Source organism: Chamaea fasciata, unplaced genomic scaffold, assembly GCF_029207755.1.
Source record: "Chamaea fasciata isolate MVZ Bird 193981 ecotype frontalis unplaced genomic scaffold, bChaFas1.0.hap1 SCAF_2, whole genome shotgun sequence".
NCBI lineage: Eukaryota > Metazoa > Chordata > Aves > Passeriformes > Sylviidae > Chamaea > Chamaea fasciata.
Window position 1 is genome coordinate 111,983,285 of NW_027094087.1, and position 27,419 is coordinate 112,010,703.

Sequence of the window (27,419 nt, forward strand, 5' to 3'; positions counted from 1 at the left end):
TCCACCTGAGGTTCAGGCTCTCACCTCTGTGGAGTTCCAGCTGATATCCCATTTTCCCTCCTTAAAAGGGACTAGTCTGCACACCTCTTCCTGCAATTCCTTGGACAAAGCACCTGGACCCTGTTGGGGGTTAGGTTTGTTCCTTCTTTCTCTAAAGAATTTTTTCCCCACAAGTTACCAAGGAGACCAAGTGTTGGATACTTGAGAGTACTTAGAGACAAAGAGGTGGACAAAGGTGGAAGGGGGAGATAACGAAGGTAAAAGACAAAGCTTGAGGGAGCTGCGTGCTCTTCTTTTTCCGGCGTTCGGGGAATCGCGTGTCTGCCGCTCCTCGAGGATCTCAGCCGCCGCAAAGCACGCCGAGCGGAGAACGGCTGTTGCTGGCTGGAGGAGTTTCACTGTGGCCAAAGGGATCCAGTCCTGGGAAATCTACTATCACCGGTTCGGCCTGAATCCTGAGTTTTCCCTGCCACCTGCGGGAGCTGGTCCAGGCTCTGCCTCGCCTTCGGTTTCTTGGGCGTTGCTCCTCTTGCTACAGCGTGACCCTGCACCCCCTGCGCTGCCGGGACACCCTGCCATCCCAGATACCAGCCCGGGACTTTTCCACTGTTTCAGCTTGGTGCTCTGAGGATCCTGCAGGGACACCGAAACCAAACTGCCCTGGGTTTTGTGAAACAAAGCCCTCCAGGTTCTTGGTACTGTTGTCGTTTGTCATTAATGCTGTAGTTGTTTGGTTGGGAGGGGGGGGGGAGGTGGTTTTGGTGTTTTTTGGTGTTTTTTGTTTTTTTTTTTTTGTGTCTGTTTGCTTTGTATTACATACTAGTAAAGAACTGCTATTCCTATTTCCCAAATCTTTGCCAAAGAGCCTCTGATTGTAATTTTACCTGGCAGATACCTGTCTTCCCAAACCAAGACAGACCCCCACACACCTCCCCCAGGGAAGGAGCCCATCACCCACAGTGCTTGGAGCAGAGTTTCTACCATTCCCCAGCACCCACACAAATTAACCAAAGCCCTGCTTGCTTTGTTCCCATCTCCTGGTGGAAGAAGCATCCTTACAGAGCAGACAATCCCAGTCCAGAGGTCCCTATCAGCAGCAGATAATTTCTTGACATGCAGCTAGTTTGAAATCAAAAACTTGTCAATCAGGAAGTGGCTGGTGGGACACAGCAGCTGCAGAACCCTCCTAGAAGCTTCCAGAATCAAATGGAAAGACATAAATAGTAAATTAAAAGTAAAGAGCAAGGCAGAGCTGAGCAAAGTGTTGGTACAAGCACTAAATGCCACTGACAGATCGTTTTCTCTCTTTCTGTAGGTGATTAAAGCTGCTCTGAAACTTTTTTCCCTGATAATTTGTAAGCAATACCTTAATTATTACATATATCTGTCTAGGTTTAATTGGCTCTCTCATCCTGTGGGAATTTTGGTATGAATATTAATGGGCCTGGAGCCTGAGGCAGAGAGTTGTCAGCCAGTAGCAGTTTGCTTTTGAAGTAAAACAATCAGCCCATTTGGACCCATTTGGGATGAGATATTGTACTGATATTGCTGAAACAGGACTTGCCTTTCCTAGTTCTTCACCTCAGAGCAAGAAATGAATCTTAAATTTTTAGTTTAGCAGAAAGAGGAAAAATGTTTTAACCATTTCCATTTCTCTACAACTCAGAATTCCAGAAAAAATGTATCTGAAAGTTTCAAAGTTAGTGATAAAAATGGATTAAGATAAAGTGGAGATAGAGAAACCAACCATATGAAATAAAGTTTATTACTTCTTCCTTGCAATTTTTTTCTGTTATCAGAAAAATCATAGTGAGAAAATTCACATGCAATATTTCCTCTCCTATCTTATATTTTGTTTGCATTTTCTTGTCACACTGATGTTACCCCAGTGAGCATTTTTAGATGAACTCTCTTTTCCTATTTATGCTTTTTGGATGAAGAGCTCTGCTACATTTCCATTATTACTGGAGCTAGATCAAAGCTAACTTGTCTGCTAATGTTGGGGGTGGGGGGGGGGGGTTAGTATTTTTATAAGAAAATTAAGAAAATTGCTTTACTTGCTACTTTTATTGTAGTCTACTGTAAATTTGAGGAATACCTGCACAACATAATTCCAAACTCGCTTCCATTTTAACGTCATCTTCAAGTCAAGCTGAGTTCATTCTTGAATAATTTAAATTACTTTTTTCCCCTGCAGCACTGTTTGTTAGTACATGAGTGACCTCCAGTGGTATTACTGAAAAAAATAAAAAAGTGTCCTGCCTGGAATACAATCCAGGAAAGTTGAGAATGTCCAAAAATCTCTAATGTGTTATAGGTTGCTCCTGACAACAGGACTTGCTCCTTTTGGAGACCCCCTGTGTTTTTGTTGGGGAAGTAAAAAAAATCCACTCAAACTGTTTTATTCCTCACCTGTGACTTAAAATTGTGCAAAGAATAGAAATATCTACTTCTTTGAGTCAGCAGAACTGTGTGTATTCCTTCTACCAGTATTAATGCTGGCACAAGGAAAAAAGCTTTGGAAAAACCAGGATCAGAACTCTCATAGCATGTTTAATCTCACTTTTGAGCAGAATTTGTCTCAAGTGTCTTTCCAAGCTCCTCTGCCTAAAAGCAGTCCCCTACAATATAATTTTTGATGTTAATATCGTTTCAAAGGGTGTGGAAGTAGCATTATTGTTTAAAAAAATTGCTGCTCTCCCTTCTTATCCCTCAATCACACCAGACCTCATTTAGCCATATAGATCTGAGGTTCTTTTCCCACAAGGGGTCACCATAGATTAGCTTCACTGCAGGTCTTCATCAAAAGAATTTATGTTCTCACATTTTGAGGCACAGAGAAAACATTCAGATTCTCAGGGCAGTACTAAAAGCATCTATTGAAGTACATAACTTTGTAATGAAATGGATACAGTGAAATAAAACTGCAATGGAGCAAAGCAACAACTAATTCTAGAAGTTGCATTAAAAAACAGGACAAACAAACTCAACCAAAAACCAAACAAACAAAATCCCAAACAAACACCAAGAAACTGGAAAAGATTTTCTTATTTCTTTTGCTTACCACAAAAATAACTTGGAAGGCTCCAAGGACATTTTCTTCATTTCACCTGTGTTTAGTGATTAGTCTCATGCTGTGAACACACCACATTAGGAATTCTCTCTCTCCCCGAAGCACCAGACTGTACAACCAAGAAACTTCGTATGTTATAGACATCGTTTCAGCTCTGATCTTAAAAAGTGTTTAGATTTGAATCTGTGCTCATGGGGTTCCAGGAAAGCCAAAATCAGGGTCCTTGGAATAGAAAGAAGAGCTTCTCCTTGCCCTTCCACTATTAAGACTGAGATAGTTTCAATGGGTTCCTGATTGTGCTGCCTGTTCCTTCTCTTCATGTTCTTTCTGTTCAATTGTCTCCAACAGCAGACATGGAGAAATCTTTATAACTTTAATACAGTATTTGGTGACTAAGCATTTGTCCTCACCTGCTTAGCACTGCGGTGTCTGGGTTAGAAACCACCATAAAAGAAAACTTAAGTTCCCAAACCCTCTTTTCAACATGCTCTGAAATTTAATTCATTGCTTTCACTGAAGTAAAATTCAATGGTGTGCATCTGTATTGAGAATAAAAGAAAAGCACAGTGGGATTTTGGTTTGAGTGTTTTAGGAAACTGCCTGTTAAGTATATTGAGCTTGTCAATAGTGTTGTCCATGCACTGTGAACATCTGATTAGATGCCAAGATTGGGTGGAGCAGTAAAATCCATCCTCTGTAAGAGACAGACAGACAGACAGACAGACATTTCCCCCAGCCCTTTCCTTCTCCCCTCCTGTCACCTGCCTCTAGGGAGCTGCACACACTCATTAAGGATAGGAGCTGGATAGACAATAACAGGATTAGAGTGCCATTAACTGGCTTTCAGCAACATTATTTCTGCAGACCAGAAGAACTGAAAAGCAAAAATAAGTATTTCATTGTTATACACAGTGGCAGCAGCATAGGAAAGCTGTTAAAGGAGAAGATCCTGTTCTTACAGGTTATTTTTCACAACAGACCCACCCTGACAATACATCTGATGCCACTGGGTGAAGGGAGAGATCTCACTTGGTATTTTATTTTGGTATTTTAAAGGAAGACACAAATTCTTATACAAAACTGGTGTTTGCAACCCAATTTAGGATTAATGTATAAGAGCATTATGGAAAAAAACCCATGTTATCTCTAGAAAGGTAGAAGAAAATTTGTAATGAAATTTAATGTCACTAATACATTAAAAAGAACCAGTTTTTTAAGTGGCTGCTGATTTTCTTGTATCATACAGCCCTTTCTCAGCCAGGCCTATGAGTCACTGCCCTCCCTGCTGACTACAGAGGAGCCTGCCATGGTCTTCAGAGCTGAGCAAAATCATCCCTCACCACACCTGCTCCCTGGCTGAGAGCAAGTGTGTGCTGGGCTGAGATGTGAAGTAGCCAAGCCACACTCCTCTCAGCACTTCAGTGGCATCCTGCTTCCCCTGATTAGGGAAAGGTTGTAGTGACATTTGGTGTTTTCTTATCTTTTTCTGGAACTGCAGCTGTAGCCACCCATCTCCTGAGCTTGAATCCTGTGCCCTTGCTCATTAAAGAGCTTCTGTCTTGGCCCTGGGACGTTTGACTTCCACTGTAAAATTGCAGCACTGTCAGAAAACTGAGAGCTCAAGCAACTCCACCAGAGCTGGAAAGTCAGAATGAATCATTGCAGCTGCACAGCTGAGATAACAAAATCTCTACACCCACAGATAAAGGTGCCTGTCAGACACTTCTCAGCCCCAAAGCTGGAATGTTGGATGGGCTCCTCTGCATGCCCCCATGGCTAATGGCATGCAGGGAGATGTCACATAGGAGCAGGTAGTGAGGAGTGAAAATGAAAACATTTTTAGTCATTCTCTGAGAGAAACATCTTCTTTTCCTTTCATTGAAAGAAACATTGTACTTTGCTGGAGGCAGTTATCTGATAACCAGAAGGGAAAAGCAAGAGAAAAACAGGCAGTGGAAAGGCATGTTCCTGCTTGTGCATAAAATTTCAGGGCTACATTCCCTTAATTAAACACATCACCCAGAGAAGAGCTGCAGAAACCTTTCAGGTGACCCACTGGGAAGGTGGGTGACCATTAAGAAATTCAGCACAAACCAGCTCGAAACAAAGCTGTTGTGCTCCAAGTGCCACCTCAGGAAGGGTTCAGAGTTTTGTCACCAGTACAGTAACACAGGGCATCGTTCTTTGTCCCAGAAACAGTAAAGCAGTCAGTTCATTTCCCTTCAAAAAGGAATAATTTAGACCCTTTTGCAATATGCATCACTTGAGAATTGCTGGATGAGCAGCTGGTGATAGAAAATGGACTCCCTTCGTAGAAAAGGTGAATAAAGAGTCAGTGTGGTATTTGCTCTCACAGAACAGATGGAGTGAACAGGAAACACAGTGGCTTTAGCTAGAGATGGTCCCCTCTTTGGGTAGGAGTTGACTTTTTTTCAGTCCTGGTTTTTCTGTTGTCTGAAAATATCTAAGTGACAGAAGAAGGGAAAAAAAATGAATTCTTGCTGGACATAGTTCAGTCTTAAAAACACAACATTGTTTACTTCAGTGCCTCTTGGAGTGGAATTTATAATCAGGTAGTTATATCCATATTTATTAAACATTTGTATGCTCAGGAAGGGTCAAAAACTACTTTCCTCAACACCACCAGAAGTATTATTTCTCACTTGAATGCCACTTCATAAGTTCATTCTTCTCAGTCACCAAAATAAAAACAAAATCCGGGCACCAAACTCAGAAGTGTTTTTCTGTGCTTTGACAATTCAGAGAGGGCATTTCCCACCCTCTGTGTGTCTTCTGGATGAGTCACTGGACTGTGATGAGCCATAACCCTGCCTTTGGCTCCTTTTTGACAACTGCAAAGGCAGAGGTGACCTTTTAATCTTCCAGGATAGTATTTCTCCAGTCAAATGCTGCGTTTGCTCCGTGAGTTAATGTCTTCACTGGTGGGTTCACCATCTGCCATTTGTTCTCCTCTTTCTGTTCTTCGCAGAAACACATTCCTAGGGAAGGGATCTGGGAAGGAAGTTACCAGCAGGGTCATTGCTTTGACATGAAGGGGGGGATTTGCTACAGAAAAGAGCAGGCCTGGGTATTCTGTCTCTTCTGAAATGAATGAAAACCAGGCTGGAAGCCTAAGGGGTGAAAGCTGACCTTGTGTCACCATTGCACATTCATACCTGGGCAACCTGTTCCCATGCCTCACCCTCCCCCACAGTAAAGAATTTCTTCCTAGTATCCAATCTAAATCTACTGCCTCTCAGTTTGAAGCTATTGCCCCTTGTCCTATAACTCCAGGCTCTTGTAAAGTTTCTCTCCATCTTTCTTATAGGCTCCCTTCAGGTACTGGAAGGCTGTAACTAGGTTAGCCCAAAGCCCTCTTTGTCCACTTTGAAAGGAAGGAGACTTGCTCCAAGTGGAGAGGTTTCCAAATGTGCCTCTTGTCTGTAGGTGTTACATGGCATTGACTTTCCTGATGAAAATCTTCAAGGACTTAGCTGCCAGTCATATACAAAGCCCCCAGAATAAAATCCCTTTCTTTACCTCCAGTGCTTTCCTAAAACTGTGTGTGATTCCCTTTGGAACGAGAGAACTGATGTCATTGACGTTGGCATGCTTGCTGCATAAGCAGTCTCCTTATTAAAAATATAATGAAACAACCCAAAGGCTTGCTGATGAAATGAAATCCTCTTACCTTCTTCACCATCTGGGCAAAGTCTCCACTGTCTCTGCTGGGGAGACCTGCCAGCACCCGCGTGAGAGATGCCAGGGAGGAGCCGTGGCCCACGATGAGGATGACACCTGGCGCACCAGGAAAAGCAAAGAAGGGTGGTAAGGGAGCTGCAGCACTGCAACGTTCCCCATCAGCAGATGGGGATGAGGTGGCTTTAGGGCTGTTCATTTTTGCAGACCTTTTTGATAATGTGGCAGAGCACCAGAAAATATCTGGTGTGTTGAGCATGCCAACTATTGAGAGAAGGCATTTGTGAGGGAAAGAGAAAAAAGCTTTCCAGGAAAGTGTATTATCTTTTGCTGAGCCTACCCCCTGATGTGGAAAGACCAAGAAAAGCATATACTTTTTCAGTTTAGTGCTCTACTGTCTCAGTTTTATTTTCCTTTTTTCATTTCTATCCCACAAATTGCTTGTATATTACTTCAGTGTAGCCCAGGACAAGCACTGAGTCTATCTTAAGCTCTGTGCAGTGCCAACAGCTCACATTAAATGTGCCTCTGTTGGAAAATCTCTGCCAGTTCCTGTTACTGCAAGTGTCTGAAAGAATCTACAAAGATCTGAAACCTTTACCTTTGTTGGGGCAGGCACTGGTGATCTGTTTTATAACTGCAGAGCTTCTGCTGACATAGTCTTCATAACTTTCTGATGGCACTAGAGAAGAGAGTGGGAAGTGAGCCCTGACAATAAAAACACAAATGTATGTTAATCTGGATGGATACTGGAACACCACTGAATGACTACACCAAGAAAAGGCACTGAGATAGAAGGTTTATCTACTGACTTGGCTGACACACTGTTACCTCTGCTTGATGGAAGCATTAGCTTCTCTCTGAGTAATTTCCATTAAATCTCATGGCTGGTAAAGCATAGCTGAGTCTCATAGCTCGTAAAGCATAAGTTGCAGGGAAAACCAGCCTTCAATAAAACTTGTAGTTTACAGTGGAGATTATTTAAAGTAGAATTTATGCCTAAGAAAAGCTTTGAGCAATTCTGCCATCAAGGACCTCTGCCCAGACACGAGCTGCCTGGGTCTTCCAATCCTGACTGGGTTCAAACAAAGGAGAGACATTAATGATGTGAGTGCTTGCAAGATTTTGTACCTCAGCATTAATCTCCTCAATAAACCAAGTCAATAAAAATCTACAATGAATGAGGCTTATCTGCATTGCTGGTCAAATGGGTAGTAAAGACTTTCACGGCTAGAGTTTAAAAAAAAAAAAAAAAAAAAAAAAAAAAGGTGTTTCCAGGGACCATAATCACAATGCACCACTCCAAAATATCTGAGCATTTCTGCTGTGACCAGGCATTCTTCTTTCTTTTATATACCAGGGCTTTTCAGACACCCAAAAAACCCTAAGAGCCAGACCTTCACATTGCTGTGAATCAGGGCAGCCTCAGAGGCCCGGTGGGGTTAGGTGATGGACAACATTTGCAGTGGTTGAATATGGTAAAACCAGTCCCTGCTGTCCAATGAGCTCAGTAGTAGAGTAAACCTTGCCAGTGAATTATATCTGGTTTTTACTGATGCTCTTTGCTGGTGATTCTTTAAGTGATCTCAAACACTCATTCATAGCACCTGGAAAACCAAAGATTTTTTTAACCCTGCATGTGATGTGAAGAAACTTGCATTCTATGTGCAAGTTTATAGTTCATCCACCCTGTTTCTTGCCTGGACTTGGGTGAACTGTGAGGGACCTAAACATTGTAGTTAACATTGCCTTAAAGATTCCCCTCTGAACCTCCCATTGCTGTGCATTTGCACAGTTTCTTTTGAGGCAAGTGATTTTGTACCAAAAAAAAAACCCCTGGAGAATACAGCCTGCTAGTGAAAAACACACCAGAAAGACTTGTGCTCCAAAAAAAAAGGATTTTGGAGACTTTATGCAGTCTCAAACAAATATCCATCCTTGGCTGTAAAGAATGTATTAAGACATGAGATGTTTCCTTTCCTCCTTTCTTGAATATGTGGGAAATCCCAGAGACAGCTGAGTAATTTCCTGGATCTGGCTGTGCACTGCAGACTGAGCAGCCTGGTTTGTGAACAAGATGAGGAGCTAGGTTGAATTGGAGGTTTATCATTTCCTGCTGGGCTGTGGTTTGCAAGTGCTCAGAAAAGGAATCGGCCCTCACCCCAAGTTATGAGGCTCCAAAAAGTCCTTGCTGAGCACAGTATTAATCTCTGAGCAACTCAAAAAGATGCCACAAACATCAATTAAAGTGAAATGCTCTTATCTTGCCTGTCCCCAAAACCTCTTGCTGCTGCCCTGCAGCCCCTCAGCCAAGGGCTGACTGACCTTGTATAACGTCACATTTCTTTGTCACTGAAAATCAGGTTATTCTTCACATTTCTGAAATGTTTTTCACATGAGCCGAAGGTAAAAGCAAAGCCCCTGGCACCTGACATTAATGCCCATAATGTCAAGGCAACACCAGAGGAGGGCTGGTCCCACGCACAAGGTATTTGTGCACCCGTATGCTGGTGACAGCTTATCTTATTTTTATATCCCATTTTGATCTGAATATGATCAGAATCACCCCCTCTTTGCAGTGTTTGTAATGATTTATGACACATAAAAGGACAAAGATATCTCAGGGAAAAACCCCACAGCTTTATCAGCCAGACACAGAGCGATTACCTGTAACTTGTATCTATGTTGTAAGATGCCTCCACCAGTTCTGCCACAGTCATGAAGTTAGGGATTGCTCTGCTTGCTTCCCACTTGGTCCATTCAAACAGTCCTGGTTCCACCCTGATTCTGACTTTATGATTTAATTTAAGTCCTGCAAGAAAAAGAAATAGATCTTATGAGAAAGGTACACTCAAAGTGCTACATTCAGGCTATACATTCTGCCTTGTTTGCTGTTGTACTTTCATTAATGGAAATGAATTACTTATTGTCAAACAACAGGTTAAAGGAAACCAGCATTATATTACTGTCTGACTAATGTCAAAGGACTGCAAATTATTTTCATCATTATTATCATAACCATAATTTTTGAAGCTCTCCTGTGATGCTCTTCTAGAAGAAAAAGCCTCAGTAATGTTGCAATCTGAATAAACTTCAGACAGGAAATGTTTTTACCATTTTTATATAGCATTTTTCTCAGTGTTCCTCAGTGGGGCAGTAAGTTGTGCAAATTGCCCAGTATTAGAAATGGAATTCATGCATCAAAAGAAACATTATTTTTTTGAGTATTCTCAAGAGAGGTTACTGAGTGGCAGTGAATGCATTCTGATGTAAACATGGTAATGAACTGTGAACCTGCTGAAAGGAACAGAAGATGAAAAAAGAAAAGAGGGAGAGGAAAGGAACAGAAAAATGTTCTGCAATATGAAGGATTAAAGCAGCTTGGCTTGCAAAAGAAAGCATGGAAGCAGTTTTCCCTGGTTCACATTCAGATCCTTCAGTGTTCTGGAAATATTTGGGTCAAAATATTTTCTGGAAGAGGTAGCAGTGGTGATTTGATGGACAGCTACTAATGTTGAATTTGTGCAGATATGAAACACCTCTGTTTCATATAACATTAGGTTCCATTTTAACTATCAGAGCCTAGTGTTTATGTGCTCATACCCCACAGACTGTACACACAACATCAGGTTTGTTGCTGCCTGCGTTACCAGCTAGTCAAAACCACTTTGCCTTCTCTGCCTAAAGAAAACCACAAACAACCACAGAGTCGTACATCTTCCTAATTGCTCATGTCAGAGACTTCACAGAGCTTTGGTGAAGATGTTTCCAGCGTGGCAGAAGCACCTGGCAGGTTTTGCTGCCTTACCCTGCAGTACGTGCTGAGCTGTCTGCACACAGCGCAGGGCAGGGGACGAGTACACGTAGCTGACTGTCACCTCCTGGTCCAGCAGAGCTTCCCCTGGATGGCAACAGCAAAGTGTGACAGATGAGAAACGACTACAAAACACTTTCTGCAACAAAACAGCTCAGAGCTTTTCATCAGCATGGGATATATTGACAGTCCCTTTCTATTCATTTTTCCCCACACTGTCTGCTGATTGAGCTCATTAGAAGGCTCATTCTGGTGGAAACATCAATTCTAAAATGAGCTTTGGAAAGATAATTACAGAAGATCCAACCCAAACCTGCAAACAGCAGTCGGGCACTTGACTGTCTCCATACATCTGAACCATCAGAGACAAGCATTTGCAGCAGGCCAGCACTGTCACAGTCATGTATCTTGCTCAGGGAGCACAAACAACTTCATCTGGTGTGTGTCAGGCTTGCACAAGGGAGACAGGACCACCAGGAGAAGTTTAAAGCATTATTTATTGCCTCAGTCTCATGAAGGAGTGAGAATGGCTTCACCACATAAGAGGCCAGGTGTCCCTGGTCACAAGATCACAGCTTACAGGGTATTTTAAAGGTTAAATGACCAATAAACTACTGCTACAAAGAATGTTTCCACTTTCACACCAATCCCAAATTAATTTGTATCACACGTCTTTCCGCAGTACGGACTTTCTTAACCAATCACATAATGACACACAAACTACTTGCTATTTTACTATTAAAAAAAAAAAAAAAAACAACTAAAACTTTTTACCATTTTTGTAACTAGTTCTATATCTATACGTTAAAACCTTAGAACTTTCCACTGCCTAGCTTAATATGTTTCTAAACTACAAATCTACATTTTGACTTACGGTCTCTAAATTCGGAAGCCTTTTACAAGGTCTCAGGTCAAACTCTGTGTTCATTACTGTGTTTGGGCCTGCAATGCACAAGATTTTGAGAATTTTCTGTGCCTGGAATTCCCACACTGGTGGGTGAATTGAGTCAGCCTAACCCACACCATGCATCCTCCTGCGCGGAGAGGACCACCCACACTCTGCTGACCATGGAGCTGCTTTCCCTGGCCAGCCCCTTCACTCCTCACTGCCCACTCAGGGACAGCCACATAAGACATTCATCCCTTGCAGACAAGCAGCAGGGCACAGAAATTCTGGCTTCTTCCTTTTGGCTTTCTCTGCCAGAGGGGGTGTCAAAGACAAGTAACCAGCAGTGTTCTCTATTTTACGATTTAAGAAGATCTTGCAGTGGTTGCCCACGGGGAATTGTGGCTACAGTGAATGCTGGTGGGAAATTTTTCTGCTGCAAAGCCAGCATGAGCTTTGGCAGATGATGACAGCCGCTTCCCAAACCCTTACATTTGCAGGAGGATAATATCCAGCTTACCTATAAGCCTCGACTGGAAAATACCACAGCAAGATAAAGGAGGATCACATTCAAACTGCTTCATGCTGTCTTTCTGCCTCGGCAGGGAGGAGGGGAAGTTCAGATCTGCTCTGTAGTATTTCCCTGAAACAAGGCAGGACATTTTGCTGGGGCACAAGGAAGGCAGCAGCTGTGTTACATTTGTTTCACAGTCAGTTTCTCACTGATGAAAAACAGCCAGCGTTATTACCTTGAAGGGGTCATGTTTTAAGGTCACAACACTGGTTTGGGAAATCATCTGTCCTAACAGAATAGCCCCTCTTCTTCAAGCTCAGGAGGAGCAAATGGGGAGGGGGAGAGAAAGAACAGGAAATCAGGAGAATTTGGCTTTGTGGGACACAAGAGAAACAAAAATTGACTCCCTATCTACATTCTATTACAATTGCCAAAATGACCAAAAAAAAAAAAGAATCCAAAACATTTCCACTGAATCAAAATGAAACCAATGCATTGGCTATGCAGCTATAAGGTACCACTCTCCCTATCTGGTGAGAATTCCATGCACTAAACATGGGGAATCTCCAGCATAGCAAGGCAGACTTTCAGCATAAAGCTCTCACTTGTGAACTCCCACCTTCTTGTTGCCCTCCTTCCCTCTGACACAGGTTTCCCTGTTTTGGGTCAGTTTTCTTCACCTGAAAACATACCTTTTTTTTTTTTTTCTTTTTTTTTTGAGAGAGAGAGAGAGGAAATTCGAAATTCAGATTTTAATTTAGGTCAGTGCTGACATTTGATTTTCACCACAGATTCGTCAGGTTGTACTAGTGACATAGTGCGACTGATCAACAGCCCGTGGTTCTGACTCAGGCACAGAAAGGTGGAGGAGTCTGACAACTACACCTAGTGTTATGAGAGGTGATGAGTGGGCTCCTGTGATTTGTTCATGTATCAGAGACACACTTCCATCAGCAGCACAAGAGCTTTGTTTATCTGCAGAATTTAGTGAGGATAAACATGAAGGAGTTTAGGATATTGTGACATGGTTATGAGCAGGTCGAAGTGATGCCTTAAGTTTTAGCTTTCATGTTTTTCAGATTCTGTGCTACCTAGGCGTGTAGCTCTGAGCCTCATATTAAGTGCTAGTGAGCTCTCTTCACAGAGACAAATCATTTTTCTGCTGAAGACCAAGGACAATGAGTACAGCTTTCAGGTCCAAAAGCACAAACAACAGTGGACTGAAGAAGAGAAACAAGAAGGATGGGAATTGGTAATCTGAAGCTGTAGTTGGACAATTTACCCCCAATATGCAAATGGATCAAAACTTATAAAAGTGTGAGACCTCATGACCGGTCATCCATTTTTGTGACCATTTTGGGTCTACCTTGGGTGTAGCCCTGGCCAGGCTCTTGTACTGCCCAAAGTATACCCTTAAAGGCCTTTTAATAAATATCTACTTTATTCTCTAGCTCTGTCCAGTCTCTGTTCCAGGTTAGCCTTCCCAAGGCATCAGAAGCAGTGCTGTGCCTGACTTGCATTGTTATCACTCCTTTGTGCCAGTGTTGACATTTACACAAAGATTGAATCTCTTCTACCCATTACTGGGGTTAATTGGGTTTGGTCCTGGTTTTTGAAGATTACTTTACTCACCCTCTGCAGTCAGGCACTGCTGAAGCCAAGATTTGCCAAAGACCTGATCTACTCTTTCCCCGTGGCGCATCACCAGCACTGCTCTCCGCAGGGCGGCATTCTGAGACAGAGGGAAAAAGGCAGTTTTCATAAGGATGTTATCTATAACCTGCAGGAAAAGTCTGGATTCCTGGAGAAGAGACAATATAATAGATACCTGTCCTTAGGACAGTGATAAGCCTGACTGGTTCTCAACTAAAGGCAAATGAATCATAAAATCATTAAGGTTGGGAAAGACCTTCAGGGTTATTGAGTCCAACCTTTGACTGATCAGCACGTTGTCAACTCACTACGCTGAGTGCCACATCCAGTTGTTTCGTGTACATTTCTAGGTTTGGTGACTTGACACCTCCCTGGGAAGTCTGTTCAATGCTTGACCATCCTTTCAGTGGAAAAATTCTTCCTGATATCCAGCCTGAACCTCCCCTGGTGTGGCTTAAGGCCACTTCCTCTTGTCCTGTCAAAGGTCACATCCCTGACCCTCGTGGGCTGCAGGTTCTAATTCTGTGTTAGCACTAGTGAAAGCCAGTGCTGGTAACAGATCTTTAATCTCAGTGTGGGAAGGAATCATAACTTTCATTTATATCGTATGGTTGATATAAACAAAACCCAGAAAAATAGCTAAGATCTGACTGGTAATGCCTTTTTCTACACCAGGACTAACACCAAGTTTCTCCTTATTTTCCTAGTGAAAATGCTACTTCTACATTTTCATAACTGTGTGGCCAAATCGACAGTGAACTCAGATCTACTACAAGGCCACTTTATTTACTTAGACTGCATGGAATTACAAATAAGTTTGAAGTAGTTTGGGGTTAGTATACAATGCACATTAAATACAAATGAGAAGAAGATAAGGAGAAACTGGTCAAAGGTTTTAAAACTTTAAAGCAGCGTTACTGCTGCAGCACTGAGTTAAGTGCTCTGCATCTTCAGAAACAGAGAAGGGGACTCTTAAGAAGTGGTTTCAGGTTGATATCCATGCATTGTGTTAAATACTTGCACTTCTGCCTTGAAACACCCATTAACTTCCACAAGATCAGAGTATAAACCCAAGGTTTTGTGGTTTTCCTCTTCTGCATGCTAGGAACCCAGAGGCCAGGGAAACTCTAGACTGGAGATGTGCCCATCTGCAAAACACATTTCTCAGGGCAAGCCTTGGCTCTGTCACAGATCTGACGTGGATAAGAGGGACCAAGAGACAGAGGAAGGACGTGTGACTTGTTCAGAAAGTTCTTACAGTCATGGTGCCCTGGAGGCCCCAGGATGGAAGTTCCCTCAAGGTGCCCTCAGTTTCTCTGATGTCAGCACAAACCAGCCCAGAGTTATTGCCCAGCATAGCAGGAAGAGAGGCTGTGGGGCCAGCAAGTTAAAGAGGTTTCTGAGGCATGTCTATGCTGAAAATGAATTTTGGCATCTCTGACAGAGCCAAAAAGGCAATGCAGGTGCAAATGTGCTGTAGGAAAAAGAATCAGAGTCCTTATTTGTTTTGCTCTTCCTACCAGAAGACCAGTGGACACGGGAAAAAATTGATACCTGTTGATTTTGAACCTGGGCAAAAAATGTGATCCTACCAGTGCTGTTAACCACCCCAGCTGGCTGTTCTGTGCAGTTATCTGCACTAGCTACATATCTAAAAATAAAGAAGAAAACTGAACATTTAAATGTGATCTGGGGCCATGGAAACCTCCAGGATGACATCCATAGAATCTGGACATCAGAGCAGCCATAAACAGTGAGCCTAATTCTGATTTAGTTACTCTGCCTGAAGCCACGTGGAAGTCAGGGGAGGTTGTGCCTGTGTCTCACCTGTCAGACTTGTTTCCATACCCACTGAGGCTGTGCTCAGAGAAACCTGAGCAGAGAACTCATGTGTTGTGCTATTATGACAGGAACAGGGAAAGATTCATGAAAGACAAGTGTGATATACATAATTTACATTACAAAAAAACTTATGAGATATTATACAATACAGTATGAGTATGTATGTATATATAAATGTATAACATAAGAAATAAAATGGTGTGTATAAATATACAACAAAACATAAAAATATGAGGGAGAGAAAGGAAGATACTACTAAATTTGCTAAATGTCATTAATTAATAGCAAATTTGCCAAAGCATGTGGCAAAGATAAGAAATGGAAAAAACAATTACCTGAAGAGAAAGAACATTGGTGACACTCCTTGACATGCTGAGATTATGGGCTTCCCCATTCAGCTTTACATTGGGTTCCTTGGGGAAGGATCTTGAAGCTGTGTCAAAAACATATTCCCTGTAGGAAAAGCAGAAGCAACACACACAGAAACATACAGGCACACAGACAAATAGAAGAGACTTTTGAGTCATGATGTTTACAGGATCAGCAAGTCAGGATTCATGGTCCATTCAATACTTTTTACACACTTGTAATCCACCTCATCACTTTGCTGTTCATTTAGAATACACCCCATAAAAATGAGGTGAACATATTAGGAACTGATGGTGTATATTGGGTGTAACTCTGCTAAAGTGGGACCTCCAAGCAGGAAATACTACCTGGTAGCCTCCTCCCTTTCTCTGAGACATCAAGAAATGCACTAAAACTTCCCAGCTTAGAAAAATCTGCTCTAATCTACAAGTAGCATCAGCTGTGCTGCAGAATGTCAGCTGCAGACTGAAGTGCAGGAAGCCAGACAGGTGCCTTCTGATGCAGGGCACATCAACAAAATAAGGGTGGTGCCAAGGTGGTGGAGCAACCTTTGTGTGGTTTCATTTCAAGCTAACTTTACAAGCCCTTGAAATGAGAAAAAAAAAAAAAAAAAAAAAAAAGAGCACAGATCCAGGCTGAAGGCTGAGCCTGCCCTGGCAGAATGTGCTCTTTCAAAATTCATCAGGGCGTTCAGGTTCTTCAAGAGCAAACAGGGGTCATCCCTCGAGCACCTGAACTTATGAACTCTGGGTGTCTGCAGGCATATCTCTTCTCTCAGGAGATGTCCCAGCATCCCACCCAGACCCTCAGGATTCCTTCTCTGCCCACAGACCCTGGCAAGGAGGAGCTGCCACGGCTCCTCAGCAGGAAAGCAATGCCCATGAAAGCCCAAGCTACCTGTGCTTGACCCAGGTGTCAGCCTCGTGGGCTCTCTCGGTGTAGTTCTCGGGGAGGAAGCCTCGGCAGCCGGTGCGGTGCGAGGTGCCAATCACCCAGCCCTCACTGACGTCGCGCTGCTGTGCTGGGTCCACGTAGATCAAGTCCCCAGCATTGATCATCAGCTCGTCGATGTTCTGGGGCTTGTACTGGAAAAGAGCCCTCAGCCTCTGAGGGGACACAGAACAGGGTCAGGATGGTCCCTGTGCTGCAGCTGCTCACTGGGCAGTGGTTTGTTGGGGCACTGAGAATTTCAGGCTTTCTGTGCTAACAGGCACTGGCCCTCAAGAAAACACTACATACAACTTGAGGCCATGGAAGAGGCTTCCAAAATTGAGTGGTAGCACTGGGATTATGAGTGTGTAGTTTAATAGAAGTGTGTGACATCACAGGGTGGAAAACTTGGAGTTTAAGTGTTTGGAATATAGTAATATATATAAAGCAATATGGAGGTTTTAGGGTGTAGGCTAAGTCTTTCTTTTTCACCTTCTTCTTCGTGGGTTTGGGTGGTATTTTGTAATTGGGTAGAAAAATCCGCATTGCAGGCCATGGGTGTTTGGTTATTGGGTTAAAAGTAAAAATAATTTAGGTGCCATTTCATAATTGGATAGTTTGCGCTTAAAAGGCCTTGCAGGGAGAGACAGAGACATTTTTCACTTCGTTAGCCAGAACTCACAGCTTGTGAGACTGTAATATAGATAAGAATTAATAAACATCTGAGTGTGAACATGAAATCCATCTCTCATGCAATTAATCCCATCTCTAACAAGAAAAAAAGATAAAATGTCACAGCTGTTCACCTCTCCTGGACACAGAGGCATTTCTGTTTTCCACTCTGCAACCTGCTCCTTAGTGGCACTTTGGCAGAGAAAAAGGAAGACACTACCACACTAACAGTATGTGTAAAGACAGGCACTTGGTTTTCACAAAAATACTTTTCCCCCCCCTGTAGCTGGTACAGATTTCTTTGAAAGAAAACATAGATCTGACCTATTTTTGTGATTGCTTGCAGCTCTCCTGAGTGTGACTAAAATCCAGTAAGAGACTTGTGACAAAGTGATTTACTGATCTGACAGAAAGCTGTTGAACAATCCGTAATTTAAATTTGGAAATGAGAATTGAAAGAATGTTGACTGGTATCAACTAAGAGTCTGTTAAGCAGAAAATCATCAGCGAGAACTGACCCCTGCTCACTGCTACAGTTTTCATCATGGTTGGAACAATCGAATAAACTAATTCTGCTGATGGGAATTTTGGCTGCTGCAAAATTGTAAACTGAGAAATCCTAGAAAATATTAAAGGATCATGATTTCCTGTCTCCTATTTTCTCATGTCATGTAAAGATTAAGGTTTTTTTTCCATTGGGGGTTGGAATTGGATTTTGAGGCATGCAGGTCAAGCAACCTACCAAAATAAGGATATTATCTACTGATTTGGGAGTGCAGTTTTTCAGCCTAAAATGGCACTGGAAAGAACCATGCTCTTTGAAACACTATGCTGAGCAGGCAGAGATTTTCTTATAGATGGAAGAGGCAAGATGACTGTAGCAAAGAAAATTAAAGGCTCAGGAAATGAAATAAATCTGATTCCAGTACCTGGTAATACACAAAACGCATGTCCCGTGAATAGAGAGCAGCCACCCACTGGCAGGGCTCCGCTGGGTTAATGCATTTGGCCAATTGTTCCAAAGTCTTCTGATGGTGAGGATAAAACCTGTGAGCCAAGGTGAGGTGGAACTGCTTCAAGGAGGGCTTCACGTGGCAGTCTAGGGATGAAACAATTACATCACAACATAGAAACAAAGGTCGTGTAAAGCTCCTCTTGTTTTATGCTACACAATTTGCATGATGAAGGAAATATCATAGTAACTAGTGGTAGAGTAGATCTACTGAATCATGGTTTTGAAGGGTGTCGTGGTTTTTAATCACACCCAAATCATTCACTAATGTGGACTGGATTTGCTTCCTGGCTTCAGCTGTGGGGAAAAGAAATGATCATGGTTTGATTTCCTCTCCCGGGCTGAGATGTATTGAACTCATTTCTCCCAGACAAAGCTGCGGTGGGGCTGTGCCTCTTCAGTCTCCACTGGTGATGCAGTGTTTCCCTTGGAAAAGGCATTAGGCCCTCTTCCTAGGGATGCAGCCAGCCCATCAAGCTGGGCCACAGCAGCACGAGGGTGGAGGTCCGGGGGGTGTTAAGTCCCTGCCCATCTTGGATATCCTGGTCCATCACCTGCCAAGTTGCACAAAGGATCATTGCAGCTTCTAGGCAAAAGTGTTGTGTCTTCAAAGACTAAAACACGCTCCTCTGGCTATTCTGCTTGCAAATCTCTAGGAGAAAAGGCTGTTTGCTGGCAGGAAAACATCATCTAAGCTCTCCTGGAGACACAGGGAATGCTTTGAGTACTGCAGCTATACATTTGTGCTACAACCCATCTGTTTTCTCTCTGCTGTTGGTCCTACCTGCCAGGGCTGAAGCCTCTGATGAGAAAGCTGCAGCAAACCTTTTGAGGACATTTGCCTGGCTGTCATCAATGAAGAAACCAAGGTAGCTGGGAGATGCATGTAGTGTTAGGGAAATGGATGGTGGAAAGCTCTGGGAAAAGCTGTCACCGACTCGCTTTAGGACATCATACAAAAATTCCACTTTCTGGTCTTCACACTGAAAGAAAACAGAGGAGGAGCAGGCTTTACCTACCAGCTCACAGCCAGTGTTGTAGTCTCTGTCATACAGCACTGCCAGAAAACTGTGGGGCTATAAACTTCCTGAGAAACACAAAATACCTAGGAATATGCCTGAAATTCCTGGCATTAAACCCAGCAGTATTTGGCAGTTGGATCAGCAGTGTCCTGGTTCTATAATGGGAGATGTTCTAGAATATCAATCCAAGGTGTACCTAGCCTGGGCAGGAAAAAGCCAAAATATTTTACCATCTGTCAGGTGTGCAGTAACCAGTCTGATATGAGACAGGGATCATGATTTCCCCCTTCAATTCTAAGTAGGAATTTGTGTTATTCTTATCTTACAGTCCTTTACTGAGATGTGCAAGGTGAGGGTTGCAATGCAGTTGTCTCTTCCAGACAGGCCATTAAACTCGATGCTTCCCAAGACCATGGCATTCATTTTTAATTAATGATTTTTGTTCTGTATAATTGTGTTTAATGATCACAGAGCACCACTCAATATTTTGCAATAAAATAGTCTTTTTTTTCACTGTCTCTACTTTTTTGGCATGGCTGTGATGACCCACCCTTAGGGGGAAGAAAGCACTTAATGGTTTAACATAAAAATATGATGAACAAAGTAATTTTTGTCCAGCTGCTCTAACCCAAGCCTGTTTCAGCATATCCCAGATACAGCTCATGTTCATGTGTTGCACCATCAACATGCTAAAATTGGATTCCAGGAGGCTCCAGAGTTTTTCCATGCCAGTCCAGTGCTGGACTTCACAAAATATTTCACAAAATCTTCAACTTCAATAAAAAGAGTAAACTCTGGGACATGCCACCATAGCAGTGACCTGCTGATGGGGGTCTCTAGGGAAGGCAGAGCTTTTCCTGAGATTCCCACAGGCTTGTACCAAAGCTGTCTGCATCGTGTGTCCCTGCTGCACAGCTGGCTGATGGCAGCCACTGCTGCCCTGGCTGGGAAGGTTTATCATCCTAAATCCATGCAGCAATGGATACATGGAAGCCTGACAGCAACTGGACAGCACAGGGCTGCTCTAGATGGATCAGGTACCTCGAAACATCCCACTCAGGCATTGACTTGTCACTCAGACATTAAACATCACTCAGACTGTCTTGGGTTGCAATGCAGGATTGCAGTGCAGGCTGGAACTAGGGGTCTGTATTCTATTATCATCTGCTGAAACTGGGCGGGGAGCTGTTAATAGGCCAGCTGTTAAACCAGGTGGGGCAGTGTTCTTTATCTCTTCCACCACCCATCCTCCCTCCAGGGGATATCTGCTGTTAATGGGCCATCGAGGCTCACTGCATGGCTGATACAATTACATCATCCCAGTGGGAGATGCTCCACCCAGGGGGAGGAGCCAAGCATTCCTACCTGGATAAAACCTGAGATTCAGAACACCAGGACAGCCTGTTTGCACTGGATTCCCAGAGGAAGACCAGACCCATTTCATCACCACTGGACCCTTCTACAGGATCATCTCTGCTCCAACAGAACCACATCTGTCATATCTGTCACTCCAGGACTTAAATGGACTGCTTCCAACACCCTGACTAACAGGGTGTCAGGTTATATTCTGACTCTGTCAGTGTTTTTATCTTTTGGGGTTTTTTTTGTTTTTTTCTTTAATTTTTTTTTTTTAAACTACTACATTTGTATTTTTAATATTCCTAGTAAAGACCTGTTCTTCCTATTCCTAAATCTTTTCCTGAAAGCCCCTAATTGCAAAATTATAATAATTTGGAGTGAGGGGGGGTTTATATTCTCCATTCCAAGGGAAGCTTCAGCTTTTCCTTGGCAAACACCTGTCTTTCCAAACCAAGACGCAGACAGTAAGCATCACTCAGCCATTAAGGAATGTTCCTGGACCTGGGTCACGTCGTTTGATAACCAGCAAATTCCAGTGCCAGACAATAGCAGGTGGCCCAGTTTCACCAATTATCACCCAGCTGAAATCCAACCCTTGCACTCCCCTGGCCTCACCGTGAAGAAGTCGCAGAGGGTGATGTGTGGGAAAACCTCGTGGGCTCTGTTCTTCCCGCACTGGCGCTTGCTCTCCTTCCAGAATTCCTGCAGGCGGCTGTGGAGGCGGCCCGTGGGGCACAGGTAAAGGGCATATTCCTGAGGGATTGGGTCATCCAGGGAGGGGTCGTTGCAGTGGGAATGCAACCTGGAATCAAGAGCATAACACCGAGGGTGAGTGTGTTTCCTGTGGCTGAAAGCCTCCACAGAGGACATCAGAAAAAGATGCACTGAAATTGCAAAAAATGCGATTTTATTATTTTCTTATGAAGGAAAAGCTGAAATAAAAATCTCCTTTTTCTTTCTGAAGCACTAAATAGTGGATAAATTATTTTTCTGCTTGTTTTTTGAGTACACTACATTTTATTATGTTCCTCCACTTCTATCAGTATCTGAAAATGAGAGAAAAAAAATTACCTTTTTAGGGTGTGTTGGGTTTTCTTTTGTTTCGTTTTGTTTTGGTTTTGTGTGTGTGTGTGGTATTTTTGTTTGGTTGGGGTTTTTTGTTTGGTTTGTTTTTGGCTTTGTGTTTTTGGGGGTTTGTTTGTTTTTTGTTTTTCCCCCTTTTCCATAACTGGAAACAAAGGACTGGAGGAGTAAAAAGGCAATGGGTGGAACATGTTGGAGAATGACAAAATTAAAACTAGCTGAAGATTAAAAAAACGCTCAAAAAGAGCTCTTTCATTCAGCCCTAAGAAACGCAAAGAAGACAAATCAGAAATGAACAAGGAAAGGTCAGAAGCTCATATGCCATGTGATGATATCATTCACCATGTCTTTCACATACTGTGTGTTTATCTTTGCAGCTTTTGGATTGGGAATGGTTGTTGGGAAGTGTGGCAGCATCCCTGAAAAATTTGTTTGGAAAGAACATGCCGTTCTCAATTGCCTAGTCTGGCTTTTCACAAAAGAGAAGAAAATAGAAGAAAAAAGAAAAAAAAACCCACAACTGAACCAAAGAAAAAGAAAAAAAAAAGAAAAACAAAACCCAAAATAAAGTGCAAGGAAAGACTGTATTTAATGTGAATTGAAACAACAACAATAACAAAAAAATCAGTAGTCAGCACATGAATGACATATAAATACTCTGTGAGAATCTTGGTAGAGAGGAAAAAACTTTTTGGTGTTCAAAACTGAGAAGTGATTTCAATTGTAACAATACCTCCCTTTGACCATCAGCCTTTCACCTTACTTTGTAGTGGCCCTTTCTGTTCCACTTCAGCTCTTGTTTCTGCACATGTTTGTAGGTGCAGTCATGGGTTTACAGAAATTTTCCCTGTTTCCTTGTTCCTTTCTCTCAAGAGACTTAAAGCTGAGGAGGATTTTCTGACCAGACCAGCTGGTCCCATGATCTGACTCATTGGTAAAGTAAAAGTAGCTGCTTGTTTTTTATTTACCTGGACCTTCTGCAAGTTACCTTGTGTCCCAGAATAAGTTCAAATAAAAATATTTCTCTCTCTGGGTGAAATAAATAAAAAAAAAAAAAGGACAAAAATATAAAATTCAGGTGGTTTCTTTTTCATGGCAGCTAACTTCAAATTCAGTGACAGGATGAGCACATCAACAAGGATTTTTAGGCAGGTTTAATGTGAAGGCACACCTTGGAAATCACAGGTACTTACCATTTTACTGCATCTTCTATTGTCTTTTGTCCAGTAGCAACCAAGGCTTTTTGCCTACAAAAAACACAAAACTGGTTCCTCAGAATACCAGAAAGAAAACTTTTAAAAAGTAAAGGCAATTAGTGACTACGGTCATCAAGTCGATTTTTCAGCACAGGCAGGACATTTAGCAAGAAGGTTTTTCTTAGCAGCTGCTATTGTTCTTGAGGCCTTCCAGATAGCTTTTTTTCCCACTGATTGTCTTTAATTCCTTGAAGATTGGTAACCTGTCCTCCCCATAAGATGCCTTCCTTTGTGTTTTGGAGGTGTTTCCTTAGCAGCCTTACTGACGATATGAATTTCCTTGGGTTAGATAAACCATCCATCCAAGCACTGTAAGAACAGGGTTTTCTTGGTTCGTAGCAAAAAGGTTCTGATTCATGATGGCCAAGCCCATACATTAAAACTAGGCAAAACATGCTTATATTGGGGTTTGAAATCTAGATTGAGGATCCCCCACAGCCAGCAGAGAGCCGGATCTAAGCCAGCAGCTCAGTCCAAGATAAGGGATGAAACCTCTCATTTCTATTAACGTGACTTCTGTTCTCTGGGGTGGGATTTGATTCACATTGCCTTTTCTAACTAGAGCTTTCCAAAAGCCAGCTATGTGTTTCACATGAGCAAATCTTTGTGCCTAAATACTGTGCGATGGGGGAAGGATTCCAGTGTTCAAGCAGCAGCTACACTCATGAACCCCATTTCCGCCCCTGAAATGCACCTACAAACTTCTCAGAAGAAACATGAAGGGGAAGAAGAGACAGAGGACACTGGAAAAAAGCTACTGAATTTCTTGGCATCTGCTGATGTCTTTCCTTATCTTTTGAGGTCACCCTTTCTAGTCACTGGCTCCTGAGGGCATTGCGTTGTGTTGTCTCCTCCCATTTTTGCTCTTCATCCATCCCTGTGATGCCCAAACACAAATCAGCAGTGTGTGCATTGAGCTGCAGGACTCAGGCTCATCTTTATGTTCCATCCCAGCCTTCTGTCTTCTCTTCAGTGTGAAAACTAAATTTGGGCTTGTTAATAATATTTATATGCAACCGTTGCTGGCTCTTTAGTGGGGCTCAACAGAGATAAGGACAAACATGAGACTTTCCACTCAAAATTTACCTTCTACCTTTCTTCTCTACAAAGTAAATCAACTCCCATGGCCAAGTCAATGCACAACCAGGAGGCCTAAAGCCAGTCTGTGCCCTCTGGGACTGAGTACTGCACATTTCCTTTCTGTGCCTCTGCTGAGCCCTCCTTCTCTACCACACCAAACACAAACAGCCGTGTTTCTGTCCCTCTCCTCACGCAGCCTTTCCTGCTGTGCCTTGTGGAAGTGTCAGTGGCAATGATGCCAGGGTTCATAACCATTAATTCCACCTGCAAGTGAGTGTTTTACCACTTCATGCCATGCTGCTCCTCCCACCTGGGGACAAGCTCTATGCAAACAGCTCTGAAACTAAAATGGAGCTTGGCCTCAGCTTTTCTTTACCACTGGGTCTTCAAAATTAAATGTAATAAAAGTGAGACCTGAGGCTATGATCTGCCATCCTGCTCAGTCCCACCTTGTTGTTCTCTTGTGCTCCTCTCCATTCCTGTCCCCACCTTCTGTCTCATCACATCTGCTGGCTGTAGGATGATTTCCAGCAAGGTTTATGGAGCCCTCAGCACTAGGGCTCCATTGGGCTGTGACTAATTCTACACTTCCAAGATGAGAAGTGAAAATTGAAAAATAGTGCAATAAGTTCTGCATGTACCAATTTCTCTCAGACCGAGAGAAGAATAAACCATTGAGAATCTGTAATGAAAAGTAGATTAAAAATAAAACTACAGTGAGAACAAGTGGGCTCTTCCCTAAAACAGAAACTACTGGCACAGCTTCTCGTGGAAATTTTTTGATCTTAGGTTAGACTTGACACTCACTTATTTGAGTTTTGTTCATTGGGGAAATGCTGCTTTGGCCTGTTGGTTCTACGCAATGGAAGATTCTGTAATACTTCCACCCCACTTCATATTTCTCAGGCCAGGACATCTGAAAAGGAACTTTTCAGTACTTTCATTCATGATTTAATTGAGGGACAACAGAGACAGCTAAAAGGCTTTTTAAAAACGCAATCAAAATTTTGAAGGTCTTAAGGTCAATAATAGGAATTTTTTTAATTGCTTTTTGATATTTTGTTATCTTACATCAATTTTCACAGTATTTCTGCTGCTGCTTCTTGATTTTAAACACAGTTGTTCCCAAAAAAACAGCACAGCACTTACAAATGGAACCTCTTCCACTGGCTTAATTTTCAGTCAAAAGGTAGAGGCATATTGCTCTTCTTTCTAAAATATTTTTATGAGAGGTTTTTGGATATTTAAATAACAAGATTTATTTTTTGAAAAGTTTGAACCAAAATGTCCCTACTTGCCATCCAAAAATTGGAAAACCCTCCCCAAAACTTGCCTGTTCAACAGGAGAGATGTTTGGGGGAGAAGCGACTGGCACTTTTCTTTTGCATTATCTTGTTTACCTGCCACCAGTTACTCTCTGATCCATTGGAGTTGCCAAGAATAGTGCCTCATTCTTTACTATGACACTTTCTAGGCAGGACATGATTTTTAGAACAAGATCCTGATTCAAGACAGGAAGAAAAATTGACAGACTTAGGGTGTCTCTTAAAGAAAGAAAAAGTTTCCAGTGACACCATCCAGCAGGAGATTTTTGTCAGGCCTGAAAAAAACGTTGTCTAGAAATTACATCCATGTTTAATTTCCTTCTAATAAGAGTAATAAGCAGGAAAAAAAGAAAAGAAAGAAAGAAAAGAAAGAAAGAAAGAAAGAAAGAAAGAAAGAAAGAAAGAAAGAAAGAAAGAAAGAAAGAAAGAAAGAAAGAAAGAAAGAAAGAAAGAAAGAAAGGAAGAAAGGAAGAAAGAGAGAAAGAGAGAAAGAGAGAAAGAGAGAAAGAGAGAGAGAGAGAGAGAGAGAGAGAGAGAAGAGAGAAAGAAAGAGAAAGAAAGAAAGAAAGAAAGAAAGAAAGAAAGAAAGAAAGAAAGAAAGAAAGAAAGAAAGAAAGAAAGAAAGAAAGAAAGAAAAAAAGAAAGAAAGAAAGAAAGAAAGAAAGAAAGAAAGAAAGAAAGAAAGAAAGAAAGAAAGAAAGAAAGAAAATGTATCCCAAGAGCAAACTAGGGTCAACTTCTCAACTCATTGAGAAGCCGTTCAAAACTCAGGATCTAGAAGGGTGTGCATCTTTAGATTTACACAGTATTTTAAAATGCTGGCTATTAAGCAGGTTGGTTTTGCTATGTTGTAGGAAATGGATTTGTAGAGAATTCTCAAAGCCTGACAGAAGGCTCACATAGTCTTGCACGTCTGTATGCAAACCTAGAGATTAAGTATGTTGACTTTAAAAGGCCAAGGAATAGGACAGACATTGTTGAGAGAGAAATTGAACTAGAAACAAGTTTCAAATCATGACCTTGTAAATAGACTAGATATTTTGGAGAAATAGAACTATGAAAGAGGTTTTGTGCCAAACCCACGTGGGGTAATTTTAGATGACTGGCTTAGAAACATTAGCAGCATGGTGTGGCAAAAGCTGATAGGCCAAAAAACGCCTATAATGTATTGTAATTAGGAAATAGTTTGGTTTCTGATTGTGATGGCGTGAATTGTAACAACTGTACTGCCTCACCCTTCACATGAGACTGAAAATGGAATAAAAGTCTTTAAAATACCTCTCAGGAGCCCCATCTCTGGGTCAGAAAAAAAGGTTTTCCGATACTATGTGGGCAATACACACTGCTCTACATGAAATTCAGAGCAAGACAAGTCTGATCCCCGTGTAGGGACATCACCCCCAGGAGCAGCACAATTTCCTGATCAAAGGAAAAAAAAATAAATAAAACAGGCTGACTGTATGGGGATTTTACGGCAAACACCTCATATCTTAAATAAATCTCCCCGTGCAGCTGAGCACACTACTCACGCAATATGAGCCGGGAATCCTTTGGCCAGGAGAGGCTCCAGGAGGGCAGAGGTGCTCCTACCCCGGTGCTTGTTGGCCACCTTTGCATACAGCTGTGCCTCTGCCATCTCCTCCGTGTCCTGCCCTCCCCGTGTGCTCAGCGCTGACAGAAACCGTGGGGTGGGAGGAGGGTGTGAAGGAGGGAGGGAGGGAGGCAGAAAATGAAACAGAGACAGGGAAAGAGGCAGATAAAATTAAAAAAAAAAAAAAACAACCTAAACCAAACCTCACACCCCTTGTGATCTTTTCTGACAAAAGCTGA

At 42.3% G+C, this 27,419-nt stretch overlaps 1 protein-coding gene across 1 annotated transcript; it reads right to left on the reverse strand.

Annotated features, from left to right (window-relative positions):
• Positions 1-1,774: 1,774 nt before the first annotated feature.
• Positions 1,775-27,232, reverse strand: UBASH3A (ubiquitin associated and SH3 domain containing A). Its single transcript, XM_066177106.1, has 14 exons — positions 27,119-27,232; positions 23,122-23,175; positions 21,461-21,647; positions 19,249-19,447; positions 18,382-18,551; positions 16,748-16,956; positions 15,817-15,934; positions 13,619-13,718; positions 11,993-12,115; positions 10,581-10,673; positions 9,440-9,584; positions 7,374-7,480; positions 6,765-6,871; positions 1,775-6,085 (listed from the first exon to the last, which is right to left on the reverse strand). The coding sequence occupies exons 1-14, from the start codon at positions 27,223-27,225 to the stop codon at positions 5,948-5,950; spliced, it is 1,857 nt and encodes a 618-aa protein (XP_066033203.1). The 5' UTR covers positions 27,226-27,232; the 3' UTR covers positions 1,775-5,947.
• Positions 27,233-27,419: the final 187 nt, after the last annotated feature.